Here is a 23539-nt window from a genome sequence, read left to right on the forward strand (position 1 = left end):
CAGACACTTAATAATTATCTGTGTGGCCTTGGGCAAGCCACTTAACCCCATTTGCCTTGCAACCCCCCCTAAAAAAAACCTAGAAATTTATCTTATCCCACTGGGAAGTGGGGGGGGGGAATGAAGAGAAAAGTGAAGAATAAGAGGCTGATAAAAGGGAAGATGAAAGTAAAAGTTAAGATAATGTTAGAGTGAAAACTTTTAAAAAGTTAAAGGAGAAAAGGAGAAGGAAAAGGAAGAGGGCTGATAGTTGGAAAGGCTGATCAAAACGTAACAGCCAGAAGCAAAACATAGTTATGGAGTGAAAAAGGAAAAGGAAAGAGAAAAATATATATAGAGGAAAATAGGATGGAGGGAAATACAGATTTAGTAATCATAGCTGTAAATGTGAATAGGATGAACTTTCCCATAAAACAGAATTGGAAAGCAGAGTGGATTAAAACCGAGAATCCTACAAGTAGAATATATTATGCTTCAAGTTGAAGTTAAAAAAGGGGGGGGGGGGGTTAGCAATTATGATCTCAGACAAAACAAAAGCAAAAATAGATCTCATTAAAAGGGATAAGGATGGGGGTGGCTAGGTGGCGCAGTGGATAGAGCACTGGCCCTGGAGTCAGGAGTACCTGAGTTCAAATCCGGCCTCAGACACTTAATAATTACCTAGCTGTGTGGCCTTGGGCAAGCCACTTAACCCCATTTGCCTTGCAAAAACCTAAAAAAAAAGGGATAAGGAGGAAAAGTACATGTTCCTAAAAGGTATCAAAGGCAATGAATTAATATTAATGATGGTATAGCATCCAAATTCTTCTAGATGCTAAATAAGTTACAGGAAGACATAGAGAGCAAAATTATACTAGTGGGTGACAACCTCCCTCCCTCAGAATCTAACTACAAAATAAACAATAAGGAAGTTAAGAAGGTGAATAGAATTTTAGAAAAGTTAGATATGATAGACCTCTGGAGAAAATTGAATGGGAATAGCAAGGAATATACATTCTTCTCTGAAGTACATGACAGCTATACAAAATTGAACATGTATTAGGACATAAGGATGCCAAAATCAAATGCAGAAAAGCAGAAATATTATATCTGATCATGATACAAAAAAATTACATGTAATAAAGGACCCTGGAATGATAAACTAAAAATTAATTAGAAACTAAATTACTGGAGTGGCTAGGTGGTGCAGTGGATAGAACATCAGCCCTGGAGTAAGGAGTACCTGAGTTCAAATCTGGCCTCAGACACTTAATAATTACCTAGCTGTGTGGCCTTGGGCATGCCACTTAACCCCATTGCCTTGCAAAAAGAAAAAGAAAAAGAGAGAAAAAGAAACTAAATTACCTAATTTTAAAGAATGAGTGATCAAATAATAAATCACAGAAATTATCGACAATTTTATCCAAGACAATGATAATGAAGAATCATCATACTAAAACTTGTGGGATACATCCAAACCAGTTATTAGGGAAAATTTTGTAACTCTAAGTGTTTCTATGAATGAAAGGAGAGAAAGAAAAGATTAATGAATTGAGTATGCAACTAAAAAGAACAAATTAAATACCAATTAAATATCAAATTAGAAATTCTGATAGATGAGAAATTAAAAAATAGAAATTAAGAAAACTTGAAATAATAAAACAGTTGGTTTATAAAAAATAATAAAATAGATGTAGCTTTGGTAAATCTAATTTTTAAAAAAGGAAGAAGAAAACCAAATTACCAGTATAAAAATGAAAAGCGTGAACTCACCACCAATGAGAAAGGAATTATACTAATAATTTAAAGCTATTTTACCCAAATGTATGCCAACAAATCTGATAACATAAATGAAATGAATGAATATTCCCAAAAATATTAACTGCCCAGATGAAAGAGGAAGAAATTAAATACTTAAATAACACCATTTCAGAAAAGAAACTGAAAAAGCATCATTGAACTCTCAGAAAAAAATTTCCAGGGACAGATGGATTTACAAGTGAATTTTACCAAACATTTAAAGAAAAGTTAATTCCAATTCTGTGTAAACTATCTAAAAAAACTAGGTGAAGAATTATTATTATACCAACAGGATGTGAAATAGACAAAATTATAGATCAATTTCCCTAATGAATATTATTGCAAAAATTTTAAATAAAATTTTAGCAAAGAGTTTGCTATAAATTATTACTAGGATAATATATACCAAAATCAGGTAGAATTTCTACCAGGTAAGAAGGGATAGTTCAATATTAGGAAAACAATTAGCTTAATTGACCATATCAATAACAAAATTAACAGAAATCATATGATTATCTCAATAGATGCTGAAAAAAACCTGTGGCAAAATACAGCACCCATTCCTATGGAAAAAAACACTAAAGATTATAGGAATAAATGGAATGTTCCTTAAAACAATAAACAGTATTTATCTAAAACCATCTGCAAACATTATATGTAATAGGGATAAATAATCAACATTTCCAATAAGATCAGGGTGGAACAAGGATGTCCATTATCACTACTATTATTCAATATCATATTAAAATTTAGCAATAAGAAAACAAAAAAATTGAAGTAACTAGAATAAGCAGTGATGAAACAAAATCTCACTATTTGCAGATGATAAGATGGTATACTTAGAGAACCCTAGAAAATCAATTAAAAACTACTTGAAACAATTAGCAACTTTAAAAAATAGATGGATTTAAATAAGATTACATAAACATCAGCATTTCTATATATGAACAAAAAAGTCCAACAACAAGAGATAGAAAGGGAAATTCCATTTAAAGTAATTGTAGACAGCATAAAATACTTGAGAATTTTTCTCCTAAGACAAACCCAGAAACTATATGAACACAATTGCAAAACACTTTTCATACAAATAAAATCAGATCTAAACAACTGGAAAAATGTCTCTAGCTCATGGGTATGCTGAGCTAATATGAGAAAAATGAAATTCGATTTGCATTAAATTATTTATTCAATGCCATATCAATCAAATTACCAAAAACTATTTTTCAGAGCTAGAAAAAACAGTAACAAAATTCATCTGGAGCAACAAAAAGTCATGAATATCAAGGGAATTAATGGAAAAAAATGCAAATAAAGGTGACCTTGTTGAACCAGATCTAAAATTGTATAATAAAAAAGCAATCATCAAAATTGCCTAGTCCTGGTCAAGAAATAGAGAAGTGGATCAGTGGAATATATCAAGTACAAAAGAAACAGTAGTAAATTTCTTTAGTAACACTGTTTGATAAACCCAGAATTCCAACTTCTCATCTAAGAGCTCACTATTTGATAAAAACTGCTGGAAAAAAACTAGAAAATAGTATGACAAAAATTACACATAGATCCACATCTTACACCCTAAACCAAAAATAAGGTCAAAATATATACAGAATTTAGACATAAAGGGTGACCATAGGTCAATTAAGAGATCAGGAAATAGTTTATCTGTCAGACTATGGAGTGGCAAGAAGTTTATGACCAAACAAGAGATAAAGAACATTAGAAACCACAAAATGAACAATTTCAACTGCATATAACTATTACATTCAAGAATAGAATGAATGCTGAAAGTTGGGAAACAATTTTTACAACTAGTGTTTCTGATAACAGACTAATTTCTAGAATATTTAGAGAACTGAGTCAAATTTATAAGAATACAAGTCATTCTTCAATTGACAAATGGTCAAAGGATATCAACAGTTTTTGAGATGAAAAAATTGAAGATAACTATAATCTTATGGAAAAATGCTCCAAATCATTATTGATTGGAGAAATACAAATTGGAACAACTCTGAGCTTGTTTTACCTCACACTTATCAAACTAAGATGACAAAAAAGGAAAATAATCAATGTTGGAGTGAATGTGGGAAAATTATGACATTAATTCATTGTTGGTGGAGTTGTAAAGTGATCCAACCATTCTGGAGAGCAATTTGGAACTATGTCCAAAGAGCAATAATACTGTGAATACCATTTGATCCAGCAGTACTAGATCTATCACAAAGAGATCATAAAAAGGGGGAAAAGACAGGTACAAAATTATTTATAGTAGGGGGTTGGAACCAAGATGGCTGTGTGGAGGCAGGAATTCCCAGAAGCTCTTCTCTAGAAAACTCCAAATGCAGTAAATTATGATTCTAACCAAATTCTAGAGCAGTAGAACCCAGAGAAAGACTGAGTGAAACAATTTTCCAGCCCAAAACAACTTGGAAGATCTTCAGGAAATATCTATTCCACTGGGATTGCCTTTGGAAAGAGCTGCAACTGAGTTAGAGGAAACCAGTTTCAGTCTTCCAGAAACATCCTGCAGGCTGCCTGGGTCCCTGGGGGCACTGGGTCCATAGTAGCAGGAGTGCTTTCCAGATCTTTCAGCCCAGGGATGGCCAAGGACAACTTGGAAGGTTAGCGGGAAAATTGTGCCTCACCAGAATGAGCATGAAGCCCAGGTCAGTACAGGCCATGGGGCTCCAGGAATTGATGGAGTCACCCAGCAGCTGCTCCCAGAGAGCTCAGCCGACTGATAGTAAGGGGGTGGGGACTGCTATCCCTGAGACAGGACTCTGGTGCTCTACCCAAGCTCAGATACAGGTCACAATCTGGGGCCCATACTGCCACAGGGGAGCAGGGACCCTCCTCATAGCTCCAAGGCAGAGGGGAGTGCTTGTGGTCATCCACAGACTAGAGCACAGGTCAGGAGAGTAATCAGAGCCTCTCATAAGACCTTGAAGGAATTATGATCTCTGGTGGGTTGTACTAAAAAAAAAACCCTCCAAAAGCTTTGGAAGTACATAAAAATCAGGCCATAGGAGGAAATGAGTAAACAACAGAAAAAAAAATCTGACCATAGAAAATTACTTTGGTTCCATGGAGGATCAAGATATATACTCAAAAAATGACAAAGTCAAAGTTTCTGTATCCAAAGTCTACAAGAAAAGTAGTAATTGGTCTCAGTTTATGGAAAAGCTCAAAAAAGACTTTGAAAAGCAAGGGAGGGAGGTAGAGGAAAACCTGGAAAGAGAAATGAGAGCAATGTAGGAAAATCATGAAAACTATGTCAGCAGCTTGGTGAAGAGGAAATAAAAAAATACTAAAGAAAATAATTTATTAAAAGTCAGTTTAGGTCAAATGGGAAAAAAAAGCAGTCAGCAAGGTCAATGAGGAGAAGAATGCCTTAAAAAGTAGAATTGGTCAGATGGAAAAGTATATAAGTAAACTCTCTGAAGAAAATAACTCCTTCAAATGTAGAATGGAGCTAAGGGAAGCTGATGACTTTGTGAGAAATCAAGAAACAATAAAAACAAAAGCATAAGATTGAAAAACTAGAAGAAAATGTGAAGTATCTCATTGGAAAAGCAACTGATCTAGAAAGTAGGTCCAGGAGAGATAATTTAGAAATTATTGGGTAAACTGAAAGTCATTACCAGGAAAAGGACCTGGACTTCATTTTTCAAAAAATAGTCCAGCAAAATTGCCATGATATCCTAGAAGCAGACAACCTTGAGAGACCTGTTATGGAAAATGATATCTGCCACCAGAAACAAACAAACAAACAAACAAGCAAATGAAAACACTATGGAGTCTGAATATAAAGTATATTATGTTCACTCTTAAAATTTCTTTTATGTTTTCCCTTTATTTCTCATGTTTTTTCCTTAATTATAATTTCTCTTTCACCACATACTAACATTGCAATATGTTAAACATGACTTTTTACCAGATTGTACAACTTTTACCAAATTGCTTCCTGTCATAGGGAGGATGAGGGAAGGGAGAATGGTAGAAAAATATGGAACACATAAACTTGGAAATGGATGAATGATGTATCTTTTCATGTAATTGAAAAAAATTAAAATAAAAAATATTCTTGCTACCTAAGTGCTAAACTTGGTTGTTTCCACATTACTAAATGGTTGTACCATCAGTATCTTCTAAAGTTTATCAAACTGGACAAAACTCTACCCTACTCATTGCTGTCCAACTTTTTTCTTTTATAGATGGGAAAGATTAAATAATTTGCCCAAGATCATAAAGTTAGCCAGCAACAAATATGAGATTCAAACATGAATCTTTTGATTTCTATTTTTTTGTCCTATATTAACTACTCTTTTCATATCTGTCTCCTGCAGTTGACAGGTTTGTTAGAACATAGGAACAGTTTATGTCACTCAAACAAAAGCAAAATAATGCCCCAAGAATTAAGAGGTACAAAATTCTCTTTGACAACTTTCAAAGTGAATTCCATGCAGGGTCTGTAAGAAGTATTTTCAGGCAGCACTGTGGATATCACAACAGAGATGGCTAGTTGTTTTGTGATCACTGAACTTAGAAATGACTCCATTTTAAAAATGAAAAAGAAAGGAATTCAAAACATATTGTTCTAAAGTCCTCACATTGAAAAACAACAGAGGGTAAGCAGGAGCCCCCAGGGCACGAATCCATTGAGCTGAGGGAGGGGAGTGAAGAGAGAGAGACTGCCAAGCTCTGTCTTCTGCCCCTGGAACAGGACTCTGGGGCTCTGAAAACATTCAGATCCTGATCCCAGTCTAGGCCCCCCAATAGAACAACAGGGCCCCCCCACCTCGGCCCCATGGCAGAGGGGGGTGCTTATGGTCATTTACAGACCAGGAGGGAGGACAGAGCCTCACACACTGAGACCCTTGTGGGAGTGTCCCAAAAGCTCAGGAAGCACCCCAAAAACAGGCTTAGGCTGGGAAAATGAACAAGCAAAGAAACAAGAGGAAGACCATTGAGAAATATTTTGCAAATGAGCCCAAGAAGGATCAAAATAGTCTGAAGATGAGGAAGCACAACCTCCTGCATCTAAAGACTCCAAGAAAAACAGAAATTGGGCTCAGGCTATGATAGAGCTCAAAAAAGACTTTGAAAATCAAATGTGGGAGTTGGAAGAAAAACTGGGAAAAGAAAGGAGAGAGATGCAGGAAAAACATGAAAATGAAGTCAGCAGCTTAGTCAAGGAAATCCAAAAAAAAATGCTGAAGAAAATAGCGTGCTAAAAACCAGCTTAGGTCAAATGGATAAAACAGTTCAAAAAAGTTATTGAGGAGAAGAATGCTTTAAAAAACAAAATTGGCCAGATGGAAAAAGAGATAAGAAAACTCTCTGAGGAGAACAAATCCTTCAGACAAAGAATAGAATTCAGGGAGATTGATGAATTTACCAGAAATCAGGAATCAATACTTCAAAACCAAAAAAATGAAAAATTAGAAGAAAATGTGAACTATCTCATTGAAAAAACAACTGATATGGAAAACAGATTTAGGAAAGATAATTTGAAAATTATTGGAATACCTGAAAGTCATGATCAGGAAAAGAGCCTTGACGTCATTTTCAAAGAATTACTACAGGAAAATTGCCCTGATATTCTAGAAGCAGAGGGCAAAATAGAAATGTAGAGAATCCACTGATCCCCCCCGAGAAAGAGATCCCAAAAAACAACCTCTCGGAATATTATAGCCAACTTCCAGAACTCCCAAGTCAAAGAGAAAATATTACAAGCAGCCAGAAGGACACAGTTCAAATATCGTGGAGCTGCAGTCAGGATCACATAGGACTTAGCAGCAGCTACATTGGAAGCTCGTAGGGCTTGGAATACAATATACCGGAAGGCAAAAGAACTTAGAATGCAGCCAAGAATGAACTACCCAGCAAGGCTGAATGTCCTCTTCCAGGGAAAAATATGGACTTTCAATGAACCAGGGGAATTTCAAAGGTTCCTTTTGGAATGGCCAGAGCTGAACAGAAGGTTTGATCTTCAGATACAGGACTCAGGTGAAGCATGGAGATTGGAGGAGAGGGGGGAAATATGAAGGACTTAATGAGGATGAACTGCATGTATAGAAAAATGATACTGATAATATTCATATGAACCATCTCAGATAATAGAGCAGGTAGAGGGAGCTTTTATAGTTGAAGCACAGGAGAAAGCTGAATTCGAAGATAAAATATGGTGTAAAAATGGAGTCAATAGGAAAAAAAGGGAAATGGAATGGAAGAAAGAAAAAAAGAGAGGGGGGAATAGTCCAAGATATTTCACATAATAAGATTTTTTTTATTACAATGAGCTATTGCAATGATATGGAAGGGGGGAGGCAAGGGGGAATGAGGGAACCTTTGCTCTCATCAGAGATGGCTAGGAGAGGAAACAGCAAATATACTCAATGTGGTATAGACAACTGGAGTAAGAAGGAGGGGGGAGCAGGGGGAAGGGATGGACCATGGGGGGACAGTGGTCAAATATAACTCATTTTCTTTTTTATTTCTTTCAAGGGGCTGGGATTGGATGGCTTGCCCAGGACCATAGGACCAGGTGGATTCTGGGTCTAAGGGTGGTATGGGGCTCAGGGCTTCTTGGCCCCAGGACCAAGGATCTGTCTGCTGCGCCACTCAGCGACCCTACAGCAGAGTCAGAGTGAAAGGAGAGAGAAAATATAGTACATGGTAGTGGAGAAATAAGAAAGGAGGGAGTTGCGATCAGCAATGGCAACATTGGAAAAATATGGAAATAACTTTTATGATGGACTTATCATAAAGAATGTGATCTACCCACGACAGAGTTGATGGTGTTGGAACAAAGACTGAAGCACATTTTTTGTTATTATTATTTGGGGGAGGGTTCAGGGCAAGTGGGGCTGGATGGCCTGCCTGGGGCCATATAGCGGGTTGATCTTTGGGTGTCTGGGGACGGATTTGAACCCAGGTGCTCCTGGCTCAAGGGCCAATGCTCTGTCTGCCACCCAGCCACCCCTACTACTATTACTATTTTATTTTATTTTGGGTCTGTTTTTTTCTTTCTTTTTTTTGGTTTTTGCAGGGCAGTGGGGATCGGGTGGCTTGCATGTCACATGGCTGGGTGATTATTGGGTTCACGAGGCTGGATATGGACTCGAGTGCTCGTGGCTCCAGGGCTGGTGCTTCGTCCATTGTGCCACTTGGCCATACCTACAATTATTACTATTATTTTTTTTAATTTTAATTTTTTTTCTCTCCCCTTTACTTTTTCGCCCAAGCAAGTCTATCTATATTCATGGGGGGAGGGGTATTTTGTTTACTTGTAAACAAGTATATTTTATTAATGTAAAAAAAAATTTGTACAAAATGAGAATAAAAATAAATAAAAAAAAAGAAAAACAACAGAGACAGCTCTAGGATATAATTGGTCTGGGAAGAAGCTATGGTGGATGTGGGTGGGAGAGGGAAAAACTAGGAATCTCAGTACAATTCTATTAAAGGTAAATGAAAATAAATATTCTAACAACTTCCCAAGCTACTAGGCAATTCATTGATATAAAAGAAAGTGAAAGTTGGCACGAAAATGATAATGAATTGTACTGGATATATTTAAAACCAAATCCATAAGTTAGTGAAAGAAAAATAAGACTTAGATTCTTAGAAGGAAAAAGCTCCACCAAAAATGTAAATTAAAAAATAAAAATATTATATATGTATATATAAATGTATATATACTTTCATTTCTCACATTTCCATCCCAAATTTCTTTTCTAGTTATTGGCTATAGAAATTTATATCCCTATTTATTTATCATGGATGTCAGCATATCCTAAAAAGTGAATTCTAATGATTTATTTCAATGTTGAAAGTCAGATTTGAGACAACATTCAGAGGTACAATAAGGAAACATCCTTTACCCATCCAACACATTAGGTACTTTATGGAGTAATACTATTTTGTAGTCTCTGATACTGTGCTAAGAACAACTAAGGAGATATGAATAATACTTAATAATAATTATTTATATTTGAAAGGTTATTTTCACTTAAATCTTTTTTTTTCTTTTTGGAAGGAAAGTCTATTTAACTTTAGCTTTGTCTGAAATCATGATAACCATCTCTGCTTTTTTACATAATAAATTCTACTCCTCACCTTTTTATGTTTTTGTATATCCCTAATATTTATAGTATATCCTGAAAGCAACATATTCTTGAATTCAGAATTTTAATCTACTATCAATTTTCATTTTTGTGCATAAATCCATTCTGTTCACATTCTAAGGTATACTTATTTGCTGTGTATTTTCATTACTATTCTTCTCACCCTATTTATCTATTTAACCTATCCTCTCATGTCACTGCTCTATTTTCTTCTACCCACCACCTTGCCATCCTATTCTTTAACCTAATCACTTCTGAGTCCCTCCTTTATTCTTTCCTCATCCATATCCATTTTTTCCTCTTTTTATTTCTGAATTTAGAAGGTTTTATGCCCTTTGAGGTATATATGTTGTTCCCTCTTTAACCCTTTCCTGATGACACTAAGGTGCCAGTACCATCCAACTGCCAGCCTATTAGTTTCTTCTGTTTCAATTTTTCCTTTATGTCATTTTTATGAGATGATTCCTTTTTATCGCTCCTTACATAGTTTTAGTGTTTTTTTGAATCACCCCATCATAGATAGCTCAGATCAAACCTTTTTTTCAAACTAACCAAATAATGATGACACTCAAAAGAATACTAATCATATTTTCACATATAAGAAGGAAGCAACTTGATTTTGAGTCCCTTATAATTGGTCTATCATGTCTACTTAATATGTCTTCTAGATATTATATGTCAATTTTCCCCTTAGTTCTGCTATTTTTGTCACAAATACCAGAAGTCATTGAATTCATTAAGTATCTTTTTTTCTTTTTTTTCATTCAGGATTATACTAACTTTTCTGGTTAAGTTACCCTTGGGTATAAACCCAGCTCTTTTGCCCTAAGGAATATATTATTGTATGATCTTTGGTTCTTTAATATAGTAGCTGTTAAGTTATAGGTCCATGATATTTAAATTGCTTTTTACTTGTTTCCAATATTTTCTCCTTAACGTGAGAGCCTGTAAGTTTTCCTCCTGAGATCTCTTTCAGGTGGTGATTAGTGGATTTTTTCTATTTCTACTTAGCTTTTGTTTTAGGACAATGTTCCTTGATAATGTCTTATTTATAATATAATATTATGATTTTTTGTATCATAATTTTCAGGTAGTCCAACTATTCTTATGTTTCCCCCCTCCATCTGTTCTCCAGATCAGTTGTTTTTCTGATGAGATGTTTTACTCTCTAATATTTTCATTCTTTTATTTTTTTTAATGATTTCTTGGTATGTTAGAATGTTATTTGCTTCCCTTTGCCCAATTCTAGTTTTCAAAAAATTAATTTCTTCCTTAAGTTTTTGATTCTCTATTTCTACTCAATTGACTTTCTTTTCATAATTTTCTTGGACTGCTCTTATTTTTTCTTGATCACTGTTCTTTGATTTTTAAAGTTCTTTTCAGGTTCTTCCATGAACTCTCTTTGTTTGGGACCATTGATATTTTTCCTTGAAAAAGGAGTGACTTTTTTAAACTCCATTATCTTCCTCTGAATATTAACCCAGATCTTTTCTATCTCCATAGTAGCAATCTATGATTGGATTCTTTCTTCTTTGTTTACACATTTTAATTGATTTACTTATTTTTATCTTATCTTATTTTCTTCTTGGTAAGTATTTAGTGTAATCAAGTTTTAGTCCCAAGATATAGAGAATGCTCTTCCAAGTCTCAGGTCTTTCATACTGTTATTTTTTGAGGTCTGTCTCAGGGGCTCAACTTTGGATTTTCCTTTCCACTTCTAAACCAAGATTAGGGACCCCAGCCACACTGTCTTGCCAATGATCTTTCTTCCTTCCATCCCTCAAATGGATGCAAACTACAGCTGTCTTCTTTGCCCCAGTACTGAAATCAGAGATTCTACTTTTCTTCAGATGCTCATAACCAAGAGTCCCCCACATTGTTGGGGAAATGAAAACTTCTAAGACTGAGACTGTCTCCCATCTCCAGTTTTCCCTAGGGCTTGTTTGTTGATTCTACAGAGTGAATCTAGAGGTTATTTGTACTTCACTTAGGTTGAACTTCTGATCCTGGAGGCAGGGTCTTCCCTAGAGTCTTCTAAGATTTGTCTTAGGAGAACTACTATTTTGCTATAACTTTTGTTTATCTCTACTGCTCTATGATCCCTCTGAAGTGATGTTTTATCTTTTTAGTGGAGGAAATTTGGAAAGCTGAAAGTTTTCTGACCTACTCTGCCATCTTCCCAGAATGCTGCTCTTTTAATAATAAAATTTGAAATTTGAAAATAAAAATTGTTCTTGGGACAAAAAAAAGGACTGTTTCTAAATTGTTGGAGAGCTAAGCAGAATTTTTTTTAAAAAAAGATGCACATCATGTGGTTTTCAGTGTAGTCTCTTATTATTTTTTTGGTAGCTAGACACATACCTTTAATCTCAGATGTCTCTCAAAACTTTCTCCTAGGGGCCCCATCTCTTTTTTACTCTTGGAATTTACTTGGAGATCTCATAAGATACCATAGATTCATTAACATTTTTTTGCAGATGATTCCAAGATCTGATTGTCCAACCCTTGTCTCTGTGTTGCACTACAATCATGTGTTTCCAGATGCTTCTTGGACATCTCAAACTGGATATCATATAGGCATCTCAAACTCAATATTTCCAGACAAAACTCATTTCTCCCTCCCCTCCTCCTCTCCCCACTTCCAAACTTCTCTATCACTGTCAAGGGTGCTAGCTAGCATCCTCCCAGTCACCCAGGCCCACAGACTTTGTCACCCTTGACTGCTCAATTTCATTCATTCAACAGTGATTAAATGCCAAATGATAATCATTGACAAAATTTGTTTCTGCCTTCATAACATTTTTTCTATATATTCCCATCTTCTCATTCATGCAGTCACAACCTTAGCTCCCATTTGTATCACCTCTCCCTAAACTAATATAATAGCTTTCTAACTGATTTTTCCTCCCTTAAAGGATCTCTCCACTTCAATTCATTCATCATTTATCTGTCAAGGTAGTTTTTCTAAATCTTAGTTCTTAACCATTTCATCTCTTTTCTCAAACAGTTTTTGTTTGACTCCCTGTTACCTCCAGGATGAAAGAGAAACCTCTTTGTTTGGCATGCTTCCTATCTTTTTTACTCTTCCCCATTGTCCCCATCCCTACCAGTGCATCATGCAGCTACCAAGGACTTACTTGCAGTTCCTCAAATAAGGACACTCCACCTCCCAACTCCATAACTTTACACTGGCTTATCTTCCAGGACTGGAATGATCTCACCTATACACACACTCATAACTCCTCTTTGAGGTGGTATAGTGAATAGATCACTAGCCCCAGAGTCAGGAGGACCTGCATTCAAATCCAGTCTCAGACACTTGACACTCAGTGGCTGTGTGACCTAGGGCAAGTCACTTAACTCTGATTGATTCACACCCAGGTTTTCTCTACTCTTCCTGATTCATATCTGACCCCTGGGCTCAAATAGCTTTGGAAGACAAAGTGAGAGTGGTGACTTACCACAGCACCCGCCCTCCCCCATTCACTTGCTTGTCTTGGTCACTTTCCTGATACCACAGTCTTTTTGGAGAACAAAGGGTAAAAACAGTATCAGGGAATGTAAGCAAGCTCCTTGAGGGCAGGAATGTTTATTTTCTTTTTAACCTTTCTTTGTATTCAGGGCAGCTAAGTGGTGCAATGGATAGAGCATTGGCCTTGGAGTCAGGAGGATGGGAGTTCAAATTCAACCTAGGACACTCAAACTAACTAGCTATGTAACTTTGGGCAAGTCACTGACTGCCTCACATCCAGAGCCATCTCCAGTCATCCTGATTCATTTCTGACCACTGAACCCAGATGGCTCTGGAGGAGAAAGTGAGGCTGGTGACTTAGTACAGCACCATCTCACTCAAATCCAATTCAGTTTCTTGTCATGGCTTTACCACTCTGATGTCTTGTTCTTCAAGAAGGAAGGACAAAAAGCCAAAAAAGCCAAAAAACCAAAAACCTATCACATAACAATCCAAAGCAAAAAGTGCAGCTGAAACTACACTTCTGAAATTCCCTGCCCTTCCATTTGATGCATAGAATCTTACGATTTGAAGTCAGGAGGCACTGAAGATAACCCAGTTGTATGCTCACACTTTGCAGGGAAACAAGTCTGGGGGGGCAGAGGTAATTTGCTCAAAACAGTCAAAATAGTAAGAAATATTTAAAAATTTAATTAAACTTAAAATATTATTTTTTAAAAGGACACAGACTTGCCCTCAAAGTGCTTACATTTTACAGGTGGATGTAAGGGACTATATGTCACAAACCATCAAGATGAAATAAATAAATGAAAAAGAAAATAGATCCTGCTCTCTCGGGTTTTTTCCCCCCCTTTTAAAAATTTCTCTCCTCTCATATCCGCATGTGGGCCTTTTCCCCTCTTCTTTCCAACCTCTCTGTCTGAAAAGGGCCACCAAGATTCAACAGATAAATCTTTTTCGTTGTCTTTATGCAGCCAAGTTTGGGCTCTGGTCGTTTTGCTCCCGTGGGGGGAGTTGTCCATATCCGAGTCTTGCTTCCCTGCCCTCTCCCACCTCCAGCCGGGACCCCCAGCCCAGGGAACGCTGGCCGGCGTTGGTCTTTCCTAGCCAATGGCTCCAGCCTTGCCCCAAAGGCTGCCTGGCCCGCTTCTCCAGCCCTGGGAGTCCCACCGGTGCCGTCCTCCCTCGTGAAGGAGCCGGGGCGGCGGTGGGGCGGGAGGAAGGCCGGCCTCCCTGGGCCAGACGCTCCCTCCCGGGCGCCGGCGGCGGGGGCCGCGGGCTGCTGGGGGCGGGCAGACGCGCGGCCGGTGCGCAGCGAGGCGACCGCGAGCGGGGGGCTGGTGGAGAGAGGGGCGGGGCGGGACGGGACGCGGCAACTTCGCTCGGCGGCCACTTGGGCAGCAGAGGCGGCGGCGGCGGCTCCTGGAGCTGCCCGCTCCCCCGAGCTCCCAGCCCTGCCGGGATCTTTAGGGGCGCAGTCACCCAGCGCGGCGCCGCCAGCCGAGCCCCCCGAGGGGCTGCCCCCCGCCCCGCGCCGCGGATGGCCGGGCTGCCGGCCTCCGGGCCTGGCCGCGGGCAGGGGGCGAGGTGAGGACCCCCGCGCAGCCGCCGGAGCGCAGGGCGAGGGGAGGACTCCATGGGGAGCGCGGACCGACATGGTGATGGACATCAACAGCAGCGGCGGCGGGCTCTCGGACCCGAGCTACTACAGTAGCCTCCGCTCCTTCCTGTTCCAGGAGGTGGGCCAGGGTCTTCGCGACCTGAGCCCCGACGGCGGCGGCGGCGGCGGGGGCGACGGGATGATCTCCGGCTCCTGGGAGCCCCGTCTGCTGCAGGTGATCCAGGAGGCCACGGCCAGCCCCGGGCCGGGGGTCCTCTCCGGCAACAACTCGAGCTGCGGGGAGCAGATCAACTACGGCAACACCGAGAAAGTTGTGATCGGGGCCGTCCTGTCCCTCATCACGCTGCTCACCATCGCCGGCAACTGCCTGGTGGTGATCTCCGTCTGCTTTGTCAAGAAGCTCCGGCAGCCCTCCAACTACCTGATCGTGTCGCTGGCCCTGGCCGACCTCTCGGTGGCCGTGGCCGTCATGCCCTTCGTCAGCGTCACCGACCTCATCGGAGGCAAGTGGATCTTCGGACACTTCTTCTGCAACGTCTTCATCGCCATGGACGTCATGTGCTGCACCGCTTCCATCATGACCCTCTGTGTGATCAGCATCGACAGGTAAGCGGGAGAACAGTAAGGACCCCGTCCGCCCCGTCGGGCAGGAGCTGCCACGAGGTGGAAGGACTCTGTCCGCAGTGGAGGGACGGCATCTGGCCGGGCTGCAGCGTAGGAGCTGAGATGTTGGACCTCAAAAAGACTAAGCTACAAGTATGGTAGTTTGGTTTTCCTCATTCATTCTCATCTCTCTCTCTCTCTCTCTCTCTCTCTCTCTCTCTCTCTCACAAACACACACACACACACACACATTCTTTCCTTCCCTCTCTTCACCCCAACCCAAAAGGAGTCCTTTCAATTCCCCCCAGAGGGATTCTTTTTTTTCCCCAGTGATTTGACAAACAGAAGTCACTAAATAAGATTTGTTTATTTTTTTTAAAATTAGGTCAAGAAAATACTGCAATCCTAAACCTTTGTATTATCTATCCATCATGAGGGACCAATCTACTCACTGAGGTGTCATCTGGGAAACAGTAAAAGCAAAACTTTCTGAGGTTTTGGCATCAATATCACTGTTTATTTAGCATAACATTCTTCCATCTCACTGTGGTGATTGGTAATACTGGGTTCCTGTACTGCAAGTTTTCCCACTAGAAGCAGAAGACTACTCATGACTACATCATTGGTTAAACAGAATTTCTTGGCTCGAGCCTTGTAGTGTCATTTCCCTTGTGATCACTGGCAGTGAGCTTCCCATCACTGGAAATGTTCAAGCAAAGATTGAATGATAATCTGTTAGGGTTGCTGCATTCCAGCGTGGAGTAAGCAGTTCTTCTGATCTTTGAGTTTTATATTTACTAAGATTCTATGATCTACATTCATTTGGATCTAGAATTATTTTTAAATTTGGGAACATCGAGTCCTGGAATCATTCATTGATTCCAACATTTATTTAGGACCGGCCAAGTGCAAGGCCCTGCGTTAGACTTTGGGGGAAGTGGAGAGCTAATTACAATATAGTCTTTATAGCATGCGTATGAGGGCACATACACAGTGTAAGACAAATCAGTTAATGACATGAAAATAGAAGTGCTAGGAGAGGTATGAGGAGAGAAAGATGATCCTTTTGTGACCCCCCAAATAATTTAGCATCAAGATATAATTTTCTTACAAATGCTTTTGCTTTTATTAGTCCAGTTTGGTACATTGCTAGGGCTTAATAAATGCTTATAAATTTAAATAACTGCTGTGAATTAATCTTGTGTTTTTAAAGTATTTTTTCTTAAACATTAAATGCTATTTAAGAAAGAGAACTGATTTTTACCTATATCTGGTAAATCCTTTACATTTTCAGAACTATAAATATTTGAGACATAAATAAATGCCCTTATAACTCCTTGGGGATCTTATGCTATAAATCATTTTTCTGTTTTGAAAAATAAAAATACTTCTCTATGAATAATATTGGACACATTTTAGTTATTTTAAGCTTGCCCAAGGTTTATAATTACCAAATAAGGAGAAAGATAGAAAAGAGTATCTTTTATTGTTAAAAAAAATGAATTCTGTAGTTAGGGACTAGATTTATTTAAAAAAAAAACCAAACCCTCTCTGTCATTTTATAATTGCAGTAGAAGCTTCTGATAGGAAAAAAAGCAATTATTTTAAGAGTACTGCATACACCTGAAATTTAGCTCCTTACTTGAAATGCAAAGTTTTTAATTGCTAGAGTTAAGAATTATAAGACACATATGAGTATATGATATTGACTGCTGCTCCAAAAGATATAAATGAATTCTAAGGGTAGTAGCTTGAAAACTGTGCTAGCTAAAAGAATTATCTATAAGACTGAGTTCCCTTAAAGGTAATTGACGTAAATCAGATGAAAAAAAATTCATCCTGTAAATGCTGTGCTTGTAATCTTTTTTCATTACATAATTGGTAAAAAGCTATTCACTCATCCCATTATGTATATACAGCAGTATGTAACACTATTTTTTCTTCTCTTGGCACATCCAGTTTGTGTTCGGAGCACCCTCAGAGAGCTACTCTAACCAAAGATATTCTTTACTCAATATGCAGGTGTAACTTTTAGTATTAACAAGAATGTAGTCAGAGAGAAGGTTGGCTCTCCTTAGCAGATCCCTCTGATATTCTTGTATTATTGGGCATCTGAATTCTTGTTCTTCTATTCATGGCATGAGCTATTTTACGTTCACAAACTGATACTCCAAAGAGAGATGAGCTGTCACCCCACAGATGGGAGGCAGCCTTTTCTTTTTTTTTTCTTTTTAGGTTTTTTCAAGGCAAACGAGGTTTAGTGGCTTGCCCAAGGCCACACAGCTAGGTAATTATTAAGTGTCTGAGGCCAGATTTGAACCCAGGTACTCCTGACTCCAGGGCTGGTGCTTTATCCACTGTGCCACCTAGCCACCCCTAAGGCAACCTTTTCAATGGGAATTTTTTGACTAAAAATTGTTGGCTACCCTTTTTGAATCTGAGGATTTTGACTTTAGTTGAGCCTGAGAGATTGATGAAATCAGAAGACTCAAACTACTTATTTTCTTGGACTGTGCTGGGTGAAAAATGGGAAATGCTCCTCTTTTTTCTTGTTTCTCCTTTGAGATGAATTATTTCTAAAAAGAGTATTTTTCAAAGGTTACTGTCTCCTACCTCTTAGAAAAATGGCAGTTGATAGGAAATGATCTATAAAATAGAATTTTGAGGAAAATACATCATTTAAACAGTGTGCTGTAATGCAGAGATAATGAAGCTGCCACTTTCCTTTCAAATTCATGGATGAATAGCCTTGTAATCCTCCCTGTCTTCTTTTTTTGTGCCTTTTATACCTGAGTCTCTAAGGGCTTCTGGCCTAAACAACAGAACTCAAGTGAGAACAGACAGAAGATAATTCTCATTATGTATGTGTATTGATTAACGTAAGTACATATAAAAGTATCATATATTCTATCTGTAATGTAATTATAGATAGAATATATTTAGTAGCAGAGCTTGGAATCAGATGAGCCCTGGGTTTGAATCTTGGTCTTGATTCTCCCAGGTTGTATAATCATGGACCAGCCACAACCTCTCCAAATTTCAGTTTCCTCTCCTGTAAAATGGAGATAATAATGCCTTTATACTTACCTCACAGTGCTTTTATAAGGATCAAATAAAGTAATGTGTGGAAAGCCTGCTCGGCAAACTTGAAAACATTATGTAAATGTCAGATCTTAAAGCATTCTCTATCCTACAAGCAGATATTCTAAGAAATTCAAAGATACTTTTTAAAAGACCACAATCTTTCTGGGAATATTACTCAAATATTTAAGAGGAAATAAGCCCCCCAAATTCTGTTTTCCACTTAGTTTCCCTCTACACCTAGATCTCTCTTACAACCGATTCTAGACTCTGGCCAGCTTGATATACCATTGATTAGATAAAGACCTTAGAGAAGGATGTGTGTAGTGTTTGTGTGTGGAGTCCTTAACTTGGTGTCTGTGAACTTTCTTTTCTTTCACCTATATTTTTGATAGGTATATTTCAATATAATTAATTTGTTTTGCAAGCCTACATATTTTGTTTTATGCTTTTAAAAAACATTTTTTTTCTGAGAAGGGATCCATAGAGGTCCATCAGATTGTCAAAGGTGTCCATGACACACATATGAACCCTTGCCCTCTGGGCAGAAAACCATCTCCCTTCAAATGGAACTTCTTATTCTAAACAGAGCATATTGAAAATATTTCCTGCTATTTTTCTAGATGCATTTTGATAATAGAAATAAGATTAGCAAAAGAACCTGATTAGTGTAGTTTTATCTGGAACAAATAATTTCCAGATTCATAAGCAGTGCCTATATGTCTTTGAGGCACAGTTGGGTAATGAGTGGTAGAGAACCTACTCAAGAGTCCATTGAGTTCTCCCTTTGATTAGTGTTTGTTAGATGACAATGGACAAGTGAGTTAACATTTCCAGGCCTCCAGGAAATCCTCTAAGACTATTAATTACAGATTAATTATTAATCTGCATAGGTGGATAACCCAGAGATGGAATACTACCACCCCTCCTCTTCCCATTTTCCAGCATTCAATGTATTTTCATTGTCTAACTAGTTTGGAAAAGCTGTCTTGACCTTTGCAATATGCAGTTTCATGTGGTAATGGACTTGAGCTGATGCCTTACACTCTCTGGGTTTCCGTGGAATCCAGGTGTTATGAGTCATTCACTTGGATTGTTATTTTGAATTTTTGGTGTTTCTGGCCACTGTCCTATTGTGCTCTACTGTGCAGTGAGCAGTCTTTCTATCTAGCTCCCTGAGTCAGCCTTCCTTTTTCAATATAACTTTCCATATACACTTCAAAATGAATTTTCAGCTAGCACACACATTTTTAGAGAAACTGAAAAACTTATTTAAAGCAGCATTACAGGTTAGATTCTTGAGAAGAGTGAGCAAAAGAAAACTTGTTACAGAATCAACAGGTAACTAGGATGCCGATGAACGATCTTTGTATTTAGACTTTCGATGCCTGGATGTGAGTCCAAACTATTTTTTTACTTACTGTGCGACTTGATATCATTTTTAATTCTTTGTGAAATTATTAAAATATCTCTTTGGGCTTCAGACACCCTATCTGAAAAATGGGAGTGATAACTCTGGCATTATCTATCTAAAAGTAACTGTAATAGAAGGGATTTGGGAACACTGAGGTATCACAAATAGATATATGAGATGCTGCTACTACTATCAGCCCCACAGGGCTTTAAATGCATCTATTATTATTTGGTTTCTGTTACATTATCAGGAATATGATGACAATATTAATAGATTTAAAGCTAGATAGGAATTTGGAGGTCATTCATTTAGTCCAGGCCCCTTCTTTTATACAGAAGGAAAATGAGACTTGGTGGGTAGAATAAGTTAACCCAGTGGTATGCTCAGGTCATAAATTGGGATTATAGCTAATTCAAATTCCTTCAGATCAGAAGTGTCAAACTTAGCCAGAACTAGCATGTAGCCTGAAATAGATAAAAAAATGTAACTGAGAAATTTTTAACAAAATAAATAAAAATACAATACAGATCTGAGGTTTTCTAAATCAAGATGTATCCAGTAGGGAACCTTTTCTATTTGAACTTGTCACTTCTAGTCTAGATCTTTTAAAAAATATTTTATTTAATTGTTTTTCCATATAAATGCAACAGTAGTTTTTACCAATAATTTTTTTGCAAGGTTTTGAGTTTTACATTTTTTTCCTTCCTTTCCTTCCCTCCCCCCGACAGAAATCAATCTGATTTTGTTTCTACATTTAAAACCATGCTAACCAATAGGTCCATACTGATCATATTGTGAAAGAAGAATCAAATCTAAATGGAAGAAAACATTAGAGAGAAAAAATGATATAATACATAAGACAACTTTTAAAAATTGAAGATATTAAACTTTGACCTTCATTAAACTCTACAGTTCCTTCTCTGGATATGGATGGTGTTTTCTTTCATAAGTCTATCATGGTTGATCATCACCCCATGATGTTGTTAGTATGTATAATGTTCTGGTTTTGCTCATTTCATTCCACATCATTATATGCAAATCTTTCCATGATTTTTGGAAATACTGGCCTAGATCTTTAGATCTTTTAATGACTGAGTCACAGAATCAGTCTTAGAGTTGCAATTATCTAGTCTGATTCTATTATTTGATGAATGGGGAACCGAGGCCCAAGGAATTAAGGCTTTCATACCTAGTCCAGAAGCTTTAGTTTATTGGGAGAAACTGAAGCCATAGAGTCATTTACTTCTTCATTTGCTTAGTTCATTTTAGAGTTAAGACTAGATCTAAGATCTCTCAAGGAAGCATACTTTTCTTTCTGCCACATTGGATTTAATGATGAGAACAAATTGATATATCACTAAACAATAATTCTTATAAAACATTCTTTTCTCCAAAATTATCTGTGCAGTGGATCCAATGTTTCAAAGTAGATAAGTGGTAGATCTCATGCCTAGTTTTTTCTAGATTACCTCTAAAAGGGTGTGGATTCATAAATTCCCTTTTATTTTTGACCAATTTCTGTTACTGAGACAAATCTAATTTAAAATAAGGACTAACAAGTATGTAAGAGAAGTTCAGACAAAATGCTGGATCAGGCCGAAAAGGGGAAAACCTTCTAGATGGGAAGAGTAGCACAAAGAAAGGTATGAGATTTTTAAAATTTTATTTCACTTCATACTTTGAAATTTTTTTTTCTAGTTCATTTGGGGTTTTCTTAGCAAAGCCCATTTGACAGATTAGGGAACTGAGACAAACAAGTGTCTTGCTCAGGATCACACATCTAGCAAGTATCTGAGGCTAGATTTGAATTCACAAAGATAAGCCTTCCTAACTCTAGGCCTGACACTAACTACTTTGCCACTTAGCTTCCTTTCTGGTTCTAAATTGCCATAGTCTGGACAATTGTCATAGTTAAATAGCTGATCTTCTGACTCTAATTTCAGTTTTTTCTTTTAATCTACTCTGAATAGTGTTGCCAGATTTCTCCTAAACAACCACTTTGAATCATCCTTCAACCCTTCAAAAACCTTCAGAGGTTTTCCATTGCCTACAAGAAAAAGCACAGACTCATTAGGCTGGCATTTAAGGACAGTCTGGCCCTAATCTACCATTTGAGCTTTATTCACACTACATCTCCATAGCACTCTGCTTTAGTCAAATTGGTTCACTCCCTCTCTCCGAACAAACACCCATGTACAGTCTTACTTCAGTGAATTTGCTCCCAACTTTCCTAGAATCATTGATTTAGAATTGGAAGAGAGATTACAGATAATTTTACTCATTTTGTCCTTTATTTCCTAACCCTGGAATGCCATTCTTGTTTGAATTTTAACCATCCTTCAAAACCCAACTCAGATCCTAGCTATTGTTATTGTTACTGGAATGAGCCAGTTTCTTTCACTTCCTCTCTCTCTCTCTCTCTCTCTCTCTCTCTCTCTCATTCTTTCTTCTCTTCTTTCCCTTCCTTTTTGACTGTTGAATGCTCACAAGATATCTTGGGGTTAGCTAGATTTCTTTCTTAAGGACCAAGCCTTAAAGAAATCACTTGACCTTCATTGCTTGGTGAGCAACATTGTTTGGGTCCTAATTGACTCAGAGGGAATGGGATGTAAAAAGTTATTGCTTGTTTTGTCCTGAGTCCCTGAGGGTCTTCCCCTCCCAGACTGATTTTTTTTTCCTATTTAACTATCTTTGTTTTTTTTTTTTTTCTTTTAGACTAATGTAGAAAGAGGCCATTCTCTGACTTAGTCTCCCACTGAATCCAGGGCCATCTTCAGTCATTCTGATCCTTTTGGCCACTGGATCTAGATAGCTCTTTGGGAGAGAATGAGGCAATGACTTTGCACAGCCCTTTCTCTCTCAATTCTCTCTTAATTCATTTGCATGTCATTGAATTACATTTCTAAAGTCTAGATCTTAGACAATGTAGGACAAACAACAAAAATAACAGCAGATCCTAGTTGATCCATCCTTCTGTAAAGGAGCACTCTCTCTTCCTCTCTTATCTATTTATGTGGGACTGCTAGGTGGTGCCATACAATGTGCTGGGCTTGGAGTCAGGAAGTCATGTTTCTGAGTTCAAATATGACCTCAGACATTTATTAGTTTTGTGATCTCTGGCAGGTCACTTCACCCTATTTGCCTCTTTTTCCTCATCTGTAAAATGAACTGGAGAAGGAACTGGCAAACCGCTCTAGTACTTTTGTCAAGAAAACCCAAGTAGATTTATTTAGAGGTGGACAAAACTGAACAACAAAGCACTTATTAATTTATACCACCAATTGCATTATCTTCCACAATTTTCTTCAGTTTCACATTTAAACTATTTATGTATGTATGTCTCATTTCATATTCTAAGCTCTTTGAGGACAAGGTCTGTATCTTCTAGTGTCTTAAGTCCCTTTCTTCCCTTCCTCCCCCAGCACTTAGTTCAACATTAGAAT

The 23539-nt window shown here is 37.9% G+C and overlaps 1 protein-coding gene across 1 annotated transcript in view; it reads left to right on the top strand.

Moving 5' to 3' along the window:
* Nucleotides 1–15032: 15032 nt before the first annotated feature.
* Nucleotides 15033–23539, top strand: part of HTR7 (5-hydroxytryptamine receptor 7) — a 99662-nt gene continuing 91155 nt past the window's right edge. The window contains exon 1 of the mRNA XM_074233396.1: nucleotides 15033–15604. Coding sequence (XP_074089497.1) covers nucleotides 15033–15604 — 572 coding nt within the window. The remainder of the gene's footprint in view (nucleotides 15605–23539) is intronic.

The sequence above is a fragment of the Macrotis lagotis genome, chromosome 4 (genome assembly GCF_037893015.1).
Source record: "Macrotis lagotis isolate mMagLag1 chromosome 4, bilby.v1.9.chrom.fasta, whole genome shotgun sequence".
NCBI classification, from domain to species: Eukaryota; Metazoa; Chordata; class Mammalia; order Peramelemorphia; family Peramelidae; genus Macrotis; species Macrotis lagotis.